General features: G+C 45.3%; 1 protein-coding gene across 4 annotated transcripts; it reads left to right on the plus strand.

Annotated features, from left to right (window-relative positions):
• Positions 1-1,172: 1,172 nt before the first annotated feature.
• On the plus strand, positions 1,173-11,978 carry HAUS4 (HAUS augmin like complex subunit 4). Of its 4 annotated transcripts, none has more exons than XM_027971644.2 (10): positions 1,173-1,520; positions 3,117-3,193; positions 5,683-5,825; positions 5,917-6,048; positions 6,384-6,518; positions 7,750-7,846; positions 8,724-8,869; positions 9,134-9,264; positions 9,624-9,692; positions 9,834-11,978. In XM_027971644.2, the coding sequence occupies exons 2-10, from the start codon at positions 3,139-3,141 to the stop codon at positions 10,015-10,017; spliced, it is 1,092 nt and encodes a 363-aa protein (XP_027827445.1). In that variant the 5' UTR covers positions 1,173-1,520; positions 3,117-3,138; the 3' UTR covers positions 10,018-11,978. The 4 variants fall into 4 exon arrangements, with proteins under 4 accessions (XP_027827445.1, XP_014952370.1, XP_012036382.1 ...); XM_015096884.3 differs by having other exon boundaries at positions 1,173-1,473; XM_012180992.3 differs by having other exon boundaries at positions 1,173-1,338.
• Positions 11,979-14,374: the final 2,396 nt, after the last annotated feature.

Consider the following 14,374-nt stretch of genomic DNA (forward strand, 5'->3'; position numbering starts at 1 on the left):
GGGTGTTGAAGAGCTGAAAGTGGATCTAGGGGGCAAATGGAAGACATCCGGCTCACTGGGCTAAGGGTGGCGAGGTGACCCAAAAATGAGACAATGAGACATATGGGAAAGTCTTGTGGATGCTTCTGGAAAAGATTTTCTTCTCAGACTGTTACAGGAAGAAGGCTCTTCTCCTTCCTTCCTGCTAGGATGCTGTTGAGAGAATGTGATGTACTTCTTGGACTTCTGAAGCCACCTTTTGACCATGAGGGGATTGCAAAGAGAATTGCAAACGATCTTGAGATCAGGGAGCTACTAAAAAGTCTTGAAAAGTGAAAGTGTTAGTCACTCAGTTGTGATGGACTCTTCCTGACCCCATGGACTGACTGTAGCCTGCCAGGCTCCTCTGGTAAGGGGGTTTCCTAGGCAAGTAGGAGTGGGTTGCCATTCCCTTCTCCAGGTCTTCTGCATTGCAGGTAGATTCTCTACCAACTGAGCCACCAGGGAAACCTAAGAAGTCTTAGGACCCCCCTCCAGCTCCAGATTTCTGGTTAAGCAAACAATAAATGTCCCTGTAGTTCAAAAAAAGAAGACAGAGGTTTTGATGACGGATGAGAAATAAAGAAGAGAGCAGAGGAGAAACCTGCAGTAGGAAAAGTGGAGAAGCCACCTCAAGAGACAGGGCTGGCAGCACCTGAGCAAGGAGACTTGCAGATGGGTGGCATGTCTGGGGCAGTTCAGAGGTCCCCGAGGTCAGGCTTACACTGCAATCAGCGACCTTGAATAAGCCAGTTAGCCTCTTTGCGCCTCAGTTTTCCCCTCTGCAAAATGGGTATGATAGTGACTTCCTCGTAGGACACAAGAACTAAACCGGGCAGGGCCAGGCAAGTAAAACATTTAGCGTAGTCTGACTCATTGTGGGCCCTCAGTAAAAGCTGGCAATTATTACCATCTTCCCAACATTTTCCCTCAACGTGGGGGAGGTGCCTAGGAGAAAGGGCAAAGAAGTCTGCCTGCTCCCTTTCCCAGTCCGGACTCCAAACACCCAGTCCTCTGGCCGTTGGAAGACGCAGGGCGCGCGCCCGGCTGGAGGCGGAGCCTGCCGTTCCCGCCTCGAGCGTGGCACCGCCCCTCCCTCCCACGCGGCCTCCTGGGCGTTTGGGGCCCTTTCCCCTCCCCCGGCCTCCCGCGCTGTCTGCCCAGGCCTAGCTTCCAGCAGCCCCAGCGCCCGGCCGGATCGAGAGGTTTCGGAGGCCGGGCGCGGGCGGCGGTCCAGTGTTGCGGTCGCCGGCTGCCCACCTGCCCGCCTCAGCCCCCTCGGCACTGCCTCGGGAGCTTCAGCTGCCCCTTGCTGTGCAGGTTTGCTCCGGAGGGTCAGCGGGCGGCGCTGCGGGGAGAAGGAGCGCTGGGAGAGTCAAGCCGGCCAGTCCCCGGTCTCCGGCCGCCGAGACCGCCCTCGCCCTTGGGAATCCTTGGCTACCAGACGGCAGGAAAGTAGGCGTCCGAGAGCGCGCTCCGCATTTTGATTCATCTCGGGCCCTGTAAGGGTCACATCTTGTGAAAATACCTGTAAAATCAATTTAACGTTCAGTGCAGCGTGTAAAGACAGCTCTAAGAATTTAAAAGACGCCTGAGTCAGAACATTTAAATGCTTGGGTCCTTGTAGCAGCGTTTTAACACGTCTGAGTGCAAAGGGTGGAGAATCGAGCTTGATTGCCCCCACCATTCACTCCCTGTAAGACTTTAAAAGGGTAAAGAAAATCACCCTAAAAACCCCAAGAGGGCAGTTCCCCTAGGGAGGGAAGAACAGCTGACTCTTTAAATTTGGGTTGGTTCTCATTTCCGTGAGCGAAGTTTGCGCCTGCAGAATTTATTTGCAGGCTTAGATCTTTGATAAACAGAATCGCTAAAACACTGAGCTTAACTAAGTAGTGGCTTTTGTTGACAAGTCGATTGTGTTATTAATTCTTAATGTCTCATCCAAGGCAGGAGTCGTTATCTCAGTTTTGCAGGTGGGAAAAAGTTTGGCACCAAAAAGCATTTCCCTTAAATTCACACAGAGGCAACTGGGCTGAGCTGCAAATTAAGTCTAAGTATTCCGACTCAGTCCCCCTCTAGACCATGTTACAAAACAAATGAGTAGTTACTTTGATGTTACTCATAAAACCAGGAAGTAAACCAAATGTTCTGTGAACATGAAGTGTTAAATCCTAATAACCTATGTTCTGCTTTGGGAGGTTCAGCTGCTCTTGAAGAGTTTGATACCTTACAGAGAGGCGGGTTGGAGCAAAAAAAAAAGGGAGGGGGTGAGGGGGTGGCGGGAATAATGTCAAGGGAAAAGTTTTGTCTCTAGAGTCCAGACTGTGCCCATCCTTACCTCCTCTTTGTGTTGCTGGCATTCTTTTCCGTGTCCTCGGTGTTCTGACGGAACACTGAGGGCTCACGCGTCCAGGCCTCAGCCACATGAACACACCTTTGCGTTCCTCTCCTGGCACTGACCTCGCTGTCAGTCTTCCTGTCATGCTCTTTCCTCCAGGTGCTCTTTCCTAATGCTGTTATGCGAAAACCAGTTGTTTTCCTTCAAGTGTGGATTGATGTGTCACTCCTGAAGGATGTTGCTAGAGTTAATGATCAAAAGCTACCAACAGATCTCAGATGAAAGTCAAGTTAAAGAAGCACAAGTAACTCTTGTGGAATTTGATAGCTGAGTTATTTGGAGGAAAAAAAACCAGACTGATTTCTACCCCCTCCCCTTCCCCAGCTCACTCAACTAGAAAGCAGCGGCTCAGTTTTAAGGGAAGGGAAAGGGAAGTCGCTCAGTACTCTTAGCGACCCCACGGACTGCAGCCTACCAGGCTCCTCCATCCATGGGGTTTTCCAGGCAAGAGTACTGGAGCGGGGTGCCATTAGGGGGCCGGGAGCAGGCATCCTTCTGTTTAGTGAATTGGAAAGTTTTCTTTCCCAAGGAGGATTCTTTTCAGACAGGACCCAGGATGTGTGATATAGTCCTTCCCTGTAAGAGGTGTTCCTCCTCCCCAGCTTGTAGACAACAGAAATTTGAACCCAAGGTAGTTGTCTCTCTGGGGCAGCCAGGCCAGTTTATTTATCTTTTTGCTTTCTTTTACTCATCTGGACAGATAAGAATCACCAGAAAAGCAGATGGCATCCGGGGATTTCTGCTCGCCTGGAGAAGGGATGGAAATGCTGCAACAAGGTAAGGGCAGCCATTTGCAAGAGGTTTGCAGAATTATCCAGAGTGGTCTTTTTTTTTTTTTTTAGTAGCTGATTAACTTTGGCTGTGCTGGATCTTCATTGCTGCACATGGTCTTTCTCTAGTTGGGGTGCAAGGACGTCTCATTGCCGCGGCCTCTCTTGTTGCAGAACACAGGCTCTAGGGCATGCAGGCTTCAGTAGTTGTGGCACATGGCTTAGTTGCCCTGAGGCATGTGGAATCTTCCCAGACCAGGGATTGAACCCATGGCCAGATTGTTAACCATCGGACCACCAGGGAAGTCCCAAAATGGTGTGATCTAGGGCACTGTCTTCTATAATAAAAAGGGGAAATTCCTTGGTGGTTCAGTGGTAGGACTTGGCACTTTCACTGCTGTAGCCCGTGTTCAACCCCTGGTTGGGGAACTAAGATGTCTCGAGGTGTGGCCAAAAAAATAAAAGGATTGATAATGTTCACCAGTATGGTTTCTCTCACAGAAGCCTAAGTTCCTAGGGAAACTAGAATCCTTGATGATTATAAACATTCTCTTATTGAAAGACAGATTATACAAACGCCTGTTCAGTACCTGCTAGTGCATAGACTAAAATTTCAAGATGTTCCCAGGCTGTGTTAGCAGCCATATCCTGATGACAAGGGTGGCGAGTGAACTTTTGAAAGCTGTGTCTTGAATTTTCTCATATCTTATCCTCTAAAATCTCAGAATCCTTCCATATTTGAATTCTTTGCCCATTTCAGATGTTTTCTCTATCTTGAGTCCTTTGAAAACATCAATCTTCTATATTTTGACCATTTCCATATTGAGTTTTTAATGCCTTGGGAGGAAAAAAAGAAGAGACTTTTAATTTTCTGAAAGGACTTTTTGGTATGATGGTCCAGAGAATTAAAATGTGTTTGGTATGTGAAAGTAAAATAGAAGACCCCAGCAGAAAGCATGTGGGAAAACAGATGGAAAAAAAAGCCCCTTGAGCATATGGAATCTGGCAATGATAAACTTAGACAACATATTAAAAAGTAGAGATATCACTTTGCTGACAAAGGTCTGTCTAGTCAGAGCTATAGTTTGTCCAGTAGTCATGTGTAGATGTGAGAGTTGGACCATAAAGAAGGCTGAGAGCCAAAGAATTGATGCTTTCAAATTGTGGTACTAGAGAAGACTCTTGAGAATCCCTTGGACTGCACAGAGATCAAACCAATCAATCCTAAAGGAAATCAACCCTGAGTATTCACTGGAAGGACTGTTGCTGAAGCTCCAATACTTTGGCCACCTGATGTGAAGAGCCAACTCAAAGGAAAAGACCATGATGCTGGGAAAGATTGAAGGCAAAGGGAGAAGGGGGTGGCAGAAAATGAGATGGTTAGATAGCGTCACTGATTCAATAGACATGAATTTGAGCAAACTCTGGGAGATAGTGGAGAACAGAGGAGCCTGGCGTGCTACAGTCCATGGGGTCATAAAGAGTCAGACGTGACTTAGCAAGTGAGCAACAACCTGGCTTCTTGCACTTTTTCTCGTGCGTGTACTGTTCTGCATCTACGTAGGGTACTCAGTCTATTTACAATAAAGAGAATTTGGTTAGTTAAATTTTTTATTCTTAAGAATATACCCTCTCTCAGTCTTGTTTATGCAACCAGAGATTACATCCCAAGTTGGAACTGTACATGTGTTGTTTTTTTCCGTCCCCCAAAACTCTAGTTATTATGTATGAATGAGGCATTTTAGGTAGTGTGGTGAGTCCTACCAAAGAGTCCCTTATTCTTGTTTCTCTTTGTCTAATATTTTCCAACTGTATTTCCATTTTCTAGGATCTTAGCTTTTTTTAAGGCTTGTTCTCTAATTCTTGATTAACGCCCTTGTATATAATATAAATGCTTGTTACTTTGAGAACTGCCTTTAGTTTATTTGTGGATTTTTAAACTTTTTACTTGTGCCACAAGGCTTGAGGGATCTTAGTTCCTTGACCAGGGATTGAACCCCAGGCCCTTGGCAGTGAAAGTATGAAGTTCTAACCAATGGACCGCCAGTGAATTCCCTATTTTTAAAAAAATTTCATTTGATTTAGAAAACGTCCCTACCAAAAACCTAAGGGTTTTTTTGGAAGTGAGTATTAAGCTGAGAGTTATGCTCAATTATGGGGACTTCCCAGGTGGCTCATTGGTAAAGAATCTGCCTGCCAGTGCAGAATCCTAGGGAGATGCTGCTTCGAACTCTGGGTTGGGAGAATCCCCTGGAGTAGGCAATGGCAACCCGCTCCAGTATTCTTGCTTGGGAAATTCCATGGACAGAGGAGCCTGGCGGGTTATAGTCCATGAGGTCGCAAAGAGTCCTCATGAGTGAGCATGAGTGTGTCCACTGAACATGGACATAACTGAGCTACTGACCCTTCCCTTCCTGTATCTTATGCTCAATTATATAAATTGAATCCGTACTGCTGTCTTTGCTTTTTGGTCCCTATGGGGGACGTCTCATTAAGTGTGCAGCAAACAGCTTCCTCCTTGTAACCTGAGTGAAGAGGACCTGTTACAGAACCCACACTTCAGCCAACTACTGCTGAGTCTCTCACAACACGTGGACGAGAGTGGTTTAAGCCTCACGCTGGCAAAGGAGCAGGCTCAGGTAAGGGCCCTGGGAGAAGGGCTGACTGGAAGGAAGAAAAAGATCTTCTGAGAGAGAGGGGCTCCCACCTGGGATTTTTTCGGTTTTCTAGGCATGGAAGGAAGTTCGACTGCATAAGACAACATGGTTAAGGTCTGAGATTTTACACAGAGTCATTCAGGAGCTACTTGTGGACTACTATGTGAAGACACAAGATACAGATTTAACTTCTGAGGACAGAAAGGTGAGGCAGGAAGCAGGAAGTGCTGGTAGCAGCTGTAGGAATGACAGGGACCGCTGTGGCTTCCTTTGATTCTATGATATGGGGGAAATAGGAGTTTTGAGTAACGGGTGTCAAGAAAGACAGGGACTGTAGTTATGGGGAAAGAGGTGAGTGTGTTGTCAGGGTTTTGAAAAGGAAGATTGACAGGAGAAAGCACTGCAGCTAGAGAGTTATCTAAAGGGGATGACATGTTTGAGGACTTTGAAGATATGTGAAGAACTGCTCGTGAGGATGGAGGAGGCGGAATGGGAAAAGTTTTCTAGTAACTTCTTTTTGCTTTTTATCCTCTCTCCCAGTTTCATGAGACCCTTGAACAGCGGCTACTCGTGACCGAGCTGACACGGCTCTTAGGTCCCAGCCAGGAGAGGGAGGTGCCTCCACTTCTAGGGCTGGAGAAGGCGGATCTTCTGGAGCTCATGCCACCCTCAGAGGTTAGGGGCTGGGGGGACGGATATTGGGACCAAAGAAGGGAAATGGCTTAAATTCTCCCATGTATTGAAGCATTTCGTGGTTAAACTTTCTGTGAGAATGATACTTGTTCATGGTGGTAGAACTTAAGTAAATAAGAAAGAAAAAACATTACGAGGAAGAAAGTAAGAGCTGAAATACTAAATCTAGAAATAAATGCAGTATTATTATGTATAACTTGACATATTGGGTTGGCCAAAAAGTTCATTTGGGTTTCTCCATGAGATGTTGTGGAAAAACCTGAACAAACTTTTTGGCTAACCCAATAAATGGTATTATACCTCCTGTGCATATATAGAATATAATCTGTTTCACTCAATATATTTTGGACTTCTTTTCAAATATATGATTATTTTCAAATATATATTACTTTTCAAATTACTGTAAACAAGATGATACCCTCTAAGGTACTCTTTTTTTTTTTTTTTTTAGTTGAAGTATAGTTGATTTATAATGTTGTATTAGTTTAAGGTATGCAGAAAAGTGATTCAGTTAAGACTTATATATCAATTCTTTCTCAGATTCTTTTCTCTTAAGGTTATTATAAAATATTGGAGTTCCCTGGGCCGTATGTAGGTCCTTGTTGGTAATGTATTTTATATATAGTAGTATGTATATGAAAATCCCAAGATCCTAATTTATTCCTCTCCTCTTCCTAAAGCAATCTCTGCACAGTATCCAGGCATATAGTTAGTGCTCAGTGTCCTTATTATATATCACCAGTTTTAATCACAGATGGATTTCATTGTACAGATGTAGCATAATTTGCTCACCCTTATTGATGGATATTAATTTAAGGTTGTCTCCACATTTTTGCTGGTAGAAACCACAATGATAGGAATGTACTAGTTCATACTTGTCTTTGTATGATTATTTCTCAAGTGTTAGTGCTTAAAGTGGGATCACCAGGTCACAGGCCACACACATAGAACACGCTGGTACATATTGCCAAACTGCAGAGAGGCACTTCCAGTGCCCTAGGTCCCCACATTTTCCTCAGCATGGGATCTTGACAGCCTCTGTAGTCTTTCCAAACATTAATCTCCCTGGTGACTTGAAATTAAATCTCCCTGATGACTCTCGATGCATTTCCTTTGGTTATCATTGAGATTGTTATCATCACGTATTCATTGACTGGATCTTCCAAGTTCCGGCTGTCTGTCTGCATCTCCCCCTTCTCTTCTGTGGCTGCAGGATTTTGTGTGGATGAGAGCCCGGCTCCCATTGGAAGTGGAGGAGCAGCTCAAGAAGAAATGCTTCACTGTGCTCTGCTACCACAATCCCAGTTCAGGTGCATGCCGGCTGTGTCCTGTTCACAGCTGGCCTTCAGGGTTCTTGGTCTGCTCTTTTGAGAATAATGTGTTGAATTTTAGATTTGGGACAGAAGCTGGGAAGCATTGGAAATGCTTACTTTTTTGTTCCCTTGCTGGTAGAATAAGAGTGAGGAGTTCTGTGTGGATTCCCTCATTTGGCCAGGTGCTGAGTGGCAGTGTCCTCTTGCTACAAGGAAGGATGAGTTCTTCTTAAGAGAATCAGAATGTAATAGGGAGGAAAGTTCAGGCTAATAGGTATCCACCTTGTGTTTGTTGTTTAGCTGCTAAGTTGTGTCCGACTCTTCACAACCCCAAGGACTGTTGCCCACCAGGCTCTTCCGTCCACTTCCCAGGCAAGGATACTGGAGTGGGTTGCTATTTCCTTCTCCAGGGGACCTTCCCCACCCAGGGATGGAACCCACCTCTTGTGCATTGGCAGGCAGATTCTTTACCACTGAGCCACCAGGGAAGCCTCTTGTTTTGTCTTTATTTCTGTGATTTAAGAATCAAGGGCCACATTTGGAATTCAGAGTAAGAGTGAAAGTGAAGTCACTCAGTTGTGTGTGGCTCTTTGTGACTACCAGGCTCCTCTGTCCATAAAATTCTTCAGGCAAGAATACCTTTCTCCAGGGGATCTTCCTGACCCAAGGATTGAACCCCAGTCTCCTGCATTGCAGGCAGATGGAGAGAACTTAATTATGAGAACTGGGCTGTTTTTATCAGGCCATCAGAAGAAAACCTGTAAGGAAGACAGAATCTGTAGGGCTGGATGTATGAGAGGGGTACTGAGATACGGCTTTCAAAAGGCAGGAGCATTTAGGGTTTTCCCATCCAGTATTCTGTTTCTTTGCCCAGATTTGGACAGTGAAACCCTGAAAGCAGCAAAGGTCTGGAACCTCGCTGAGGTTCTGACAGGTGAGAAGCAGCAGTGCCAGGCTGCCAAGAGCCAGCAGAAGGAGCAGATGGTGCTGCTGGAGAAGAAGAGTGCCACCTACTCCCAGGTCTGGCAGGGCAGTGGGGTGGCCTCCCTTCTCTTTTACTCTGACCCCAGGGGCCCTTCTAGGGAAGCCAGGAATTTTTTTGGTCATGCCAAGTGGCATATGGATCTTCCTCAACCAGGCATCGAACCCGTGCCCCCTGCAGTAGGAGCACAGAATCTTAATCACTGGACCATCAGGGAATTCCAAAGCCAGGGATTTCTGATCTGCCTTCTTTTCTGCTGTCTTTTGTGGCTGCCCTCTTCCTCCTGCCTCCTGGGGGCTCAGGTGCTACTTCGCTGCCTGGCCTTACTGCAGAGGCTTCTTCAGGAGCACCGGCTGAAGACTCAGTCTGAGCTGGACCGCATCAATGCTCAGTACCTGGAGATCAAGTGCAGCGCAATGATCCTTAAGCTACGGTGAGCTGTGACCCCTGTGGATCTGAGAGACTCCATCTCACACCCCACCCCTCCAACCCTCTCCCTCATCGCTTTCCTCTCTGCCATGCCTGACACCGTGTGGGTGTGCAGTAAATGTCACATAGCACTGTTAGCCTTTGGATTACTCTAAAGCTGTCAGCATTCTTGGGTCTTTCATTTTAAAGCCTTCTGAAATAGGTGCTTTACCATGAGCTAAATTGCTCAGGAATTTGGAACGACTTTGCTTATCTTGTCACTGCTCAATCCATACGTTGACTATGGGCAGGTCCTGTGTCCCATTCCTAAGTCTGCTGCTGTCCGGGATCCTCAGCTTGACATTTCTTTCCTCCCCTGGTCAGGATGGAAGAGCTAAAGATTTTGTCTGACACTTACACTGCTGAGAAAGTGGAAGTTCATCGTCTCATTAGGTGAGAACTCCCAAAAGCCTGATAGAGCTCTTCCACACACTACACACCCTCCAGACTCATTCATTTTTGTGCCTTCCCATTTCTGTGTACTTTCTGAGGAGCCAGATCCTTATATTGTATCTCCCGTGCCTGGGTTCTTAGGGACCGTTTGGAGGGGGCTATTCGCCTACAAGAGCAGGACATGGAGAAGTCCCGACAGGTCCTGAACACCTATGAGGTCCTCGGGGAGGAGTTTGACAAGCTGGTGAAAGAGTACACCCAACTCAAGCAGGCGACTGAGAACAAGCGCTGGACCCTCCAGGAGTTCAACAAGGCCTACCGCTGAGGGTGGGTGGGGCCAGGAGGCGTGGCTTCTGCAGAGGAACCATCTCCTTGTCTTCCTGCTGAAAGGACCACCTCCACCAGAAGCCACCTTCACTCAAGGGCGTGTGGGGACACTTGTCCAAAACACTACAGTCCTTTAGGCATTCTTCTGGTTTTTCTTCCTTGTTTACAATGACTGAGTCTCTTCTAGAAAATGTAACAGGTTTGTATCATTTTATGTTCAGTGATTTGTGGCAGCCCTGTATCCTATTTGATTATCGCCTACATAAAGTGATGATGTTGACTTTAGTCATTTTTGTTTGGACAAAGATAGAAAAAGAACATCAAAGTCTATATGGATAAGGAGGGAGACTTGAGTGCATGCAGAGATGGCTTCCTAATGCTTACTGGAAGGGTGAGGGGTAAAAGGGCCAGCCTGGCATGTGGGGTTTTAGAGGCTTCATTCTTAGACAGCAGAAGTGGATTAAAACTGGGCTTGCTCTTGAAGAATTAATCTCCAGGACACTCAGATGGATAGGATACTATTCTGTCACTATGGCTGTAAGTGGGGCAGGTATGATAAAGCTGCTGGGCACCCAGCTAGGTTACAGGAAGGGACACAAGGCATTTGTGTTCTCGCTTCCCTCTGATGTGGTTTGAGGGTTACGTCTTTCTCTGAGAGCAGAGAGTGGGAGAAGATTACCCTGAGGAACCAAGTTCCCTGGTCTATTTAGCTTAGAAGAAGGCAGGGCCCTGACTGGTGGGGACTACAGGGGACTTCTCTGGTGGTCCAGTGGTTAAGACTACATGCTTGCACTCCAAGGGCTGTGGGTTCAATCCCTGTGGGGGAACCCACTTCAAAAAAAATCTGAACAGGAAATAAAGACGTCAGTTTTAAAAAAATACCACAGTTGGGGGTTACTGCAAGCAGAAGCCCAAGACCACCCTCATTTAGAAGGCCCTACTCAGCTTCTCAAACCACTTTCCAGGGAGACTGTCTCAAGATGCTCTTCTGCTAAGATCATATAATGATGGTTTTGGATTGATCATAGGTAAAATTAAGGTCTTTGACTCAGCTTTAAATTTTTCTGTAAATTGTGCTTGCTTCCATTTATCTATAAGTGCTGGCCCACACAAAATGGACAAGCAATTAGGTTGTATGGTCAGGCCATTCAAGATAGCTGTTCTCTTGCTTTCTGTACCTTCCCTGCTTGACCGGTCCCTGCTTCACCGGCACCCGACTCACATGAACCTGCTTACCCCTTAGATCAGAAGGGCTCTGCCTGCTAGCTTATTAAAGGAAGACATCTGCCTTTCTAGGTTGTTAACCTGAGGGGCTGGGAGGGATGTGGCCCAGCTACTGGTTTCCCTGGTAACTGATGAGCCAGCCTGACTCAATTCCCCCTATAAATGATAACCTCCTCCTCCCCCAAGTAGTGAGGACTGCTGTCATGTCCAGCCTGCCCTCTGCCATTGCAGGGGTGGGGGGTGTTTCTCTGGCACCCTTGGCTGTGGATGTGTAAGATTCCCTGTCCAAGAAGCCATTGATGTCTCTGTCACTGTCTCCGGGCTCTTTTCTTTGGTTTCAAGGCTGGGCTACTATGAGGCTTGCAGGCCTGTGGGGTCAGCCCAATACCGATTAATGTAAAAACTCTAACATAGTCCATATTGCTTAGTTATATGTATAATTTTTAACCTGTTTCAGGGAAATGTTTTCAAACCTACAGAAAATTTGAAAGAATAGTATGATAAGCACCAGGATACTCTATTCAATTTTTATTTTTAAACTTTTAAAATGCTTTTATTTTTTGGTTGCTCCACATAGCATGTGGGATCTTAGTTCGAACCTGTGCCCCTCAATTGGAAACACAGGGTCTTACCTGGACCACCAAGGAAGTTTCTTCATTTTTTAAGTTACAGTTGATTTACAATGTTGTGTTAATTCAAGTGTACAGTAAAAAGTGATTCAGCCTTCCTGTTCTATACAGTTGGTCCTTGTTTTTTTTTAATCTATTTTGCACATATAGTAGTGTGTATCTGTTAATCCCAAACTCCTAATTTATCTCCCCCCCTTTCCCTTTGATAACCATATGACTCTTTTCTACATCTTTGAGTCTGTCTCTGTTTTGTAAATAAGTTCATTTGGATGACTGTTTTAGATTTCACAAATAAGTAATATCATGATATTTCTCTTTCCAACTTACTTCACTTAGCATGATAATCTCTAGGTCTATCCATGTTGCTACAAACGTCATTTTTCATTCATTCTTTTTTATGGCTGAGTAATACTTACATGTTGGCTATTGTAAATAGAGCTCCTATGAACATTGGGGTACATGTATCTTTTCTTTCTTTTTTTTAAAATTCATTTTACTGCACTGGATCTTAGTTGCGGGCCTCTAACTCTTAGTTGTGGCATGTGGGATCTAGTTCCCTGACCAGGGATGGAACCTAGGCCCCCTGCATTGGGAGTGTGGAGTCTTAGCCACTGGACCACCAGGGAAGTCCCACGTGTATCTTTTTTAATTAGAGTTTTCATCTTTTCCAGATATATGCACAGGAATGGGATTGATGGATCATATGGTAACTCTATTAGTTTTTAAAGGAATTTCCATACTCGTCTCCACAGTGGCTGGTGTCAATCTACATTCCTACCAATAGCACAAGAAGTTTCCCTTTTCTCCACACCCTCTCCAGCATTTATTGTTTGTAGATTTTTTGGTGATGGCCATTCTGACCGTGTGAGATGATACCTCATTGTAGTTTTGGTTTGTATTTCTCTAATAATTAGCAATATTGAGCATCTTTTCATGGCACCAGGATACTCTTAACCTATATTCAACAATGACTAACATTTTGCTTTTCTTTCTCTCTCTCCCTCTTTTGTCTCCTCCTTCCTCTCTTTTTATGGTGGTTTAGTTGCTAAATTGTGTCTGACTTTTTGCAACCCCTTGGACTGTAGCCCACCAGGCTCCTCTGTCCATGGGATTCTCCAGGCAAGAGTGCTGGAGTAGGTTGCAGGTTCCTTCTCCAGGGAATCTTCCCCACCCAGGGATTGAACCTGGGTCAACTGCATTTCAAGCAGGATTCTTTATCAACTGAGCCACCAGGGAAGCCCACTCTCTCTTTATAGATAGAGTTATGTAGACTTTTTTTTTTCCTGAACCATTTTATAATAAGTTGAAGACTTTCTGACATTTCATTCTGTAAACACTTAAGTAGGCAACTCCTAAAAATAAGGGCACTCCCTGTATAACTAATAAAATGGTGGTCCAGTGGTTAAGACGCTGCACTTCCACTACAGGGGGCTTGGGTTCGATCCCTAGTTTGGGAATTAAGATCTTGAGCACTGCAGCCAAAAACTAGGGAAAAAAATCAGTAATTTCATGATAGTTATTATTCAGGTCATATTCAGATTTCTCTAGTTTTTTTCTTGGTTTAGGTTCTAATAAAGATTGATACATAACATTTGGATATTCAGTTCAGTTCATTTGCTCAGTTGTGTCCAACTCTTTGTGATCCCATGAACTGCAGCACGCCGTGCCTCCCTGTCCATCACCAACTCCCTGAGCCTATCCAAACTCATGTCCATTGAGTCAGTGATGTCATCCAACCATCTCATCCTCTGTCGGCCCCTTCTCCTCCTGCCCTCAATCTTTCCCAGCATCAGGGTCTTTTCCAATGAGTCAGCTCTTTGCATCAGGTGGCCAAAGTATTGGAGTTTCAGCTTCAACATCAGTCCTTCCAACGAACACCCAGGACTGATCTCCTTTAGGATAGACTGGTTCGATCTCCTTGCAGTCCAAGGGATTCTCAAGAGTCTTCTCCAACACCACAGTTCAAAAGCATCAATTCTTTGGCACTCAGCTTTCTTTATAGTCCAACTCTCACATCCATAATGACAACTGGGAAAACCATAGTCTTGACTAGACGGACCTTAGTCGGCAAAGTAATGTCTCTGCTTTTGAATGTGCTATCTAGGTTGGTCATAACTTTCCTTCCAAGGAGTAAGCGGCTTTTAATTTCATGGCTGCAATCACCATCTGCAGTGATTTTGGAGCCCCAAAAAATAAAGTCAGCCACTGTTTCCACTGTTTCCCCATCTATTTGCCATGAAGTGATGGGACCATATGCCATGATCTTAGTTTTCTGAACATTGAGCTTTAAGCCAACTTTTTCACTCTCCTCTTGCACTTTCATCAAGAGGCTCTTTAGTTCCTCTTCACTTTCTGCCATAAGGGTAGTGTCATCTGCATATCTGAGGTTATTGATATTTCTCCTGGCAATCTTGACTCCAGCTTGTGCTTCCTCCAGCCCAACATCTCTCATGATGCACTTTGCATATAAGTTAAATACGCAGGGTGACAATATACAGCCTT

The sequence above is a fragment of the Ovis aries genome, chromosome 7, assembly GCF_016772045.2.
Source record: "Ovis aries strain OAR_USU_Benz2616 breed Rambouillet chromosome 7, ARS-UI_Ramb_v3.0, whole genome shotgun sequence".
In the NCBI taxonomy this organism is placed as follows: Eukaryota; Metazoa; Chordata; class Mammalia; order Artiodactyla; family Bovidae; genus Ovis; species Ovis aries.

Excerpts from the sequence above, each read along its gene's own strand:
- HAUS4 (XM_027971644.2), top strand. The coding sequence starts at position 3,139 with ATGGCATCCGGGGATTTCTGCTCGCCTGGAGAAGGGATGGAAATGCTG. Across the intron at positions 6,049-6,383 it reads TAACTTCTGAGGACAGAAAG|TTTCATGAGACCCTTGAACA; the intron begins GTGAGGCAGGAA and ends CCTCTCTCCCAG. Across the intron at positions 6,519-7,749 it reads AGCTCATGCCACCCTCAGAG|GATTTTGTGTGGATGAGAGC; the intron begins GTTAGGGGCTGG and ends CTGTGGCTGCAG.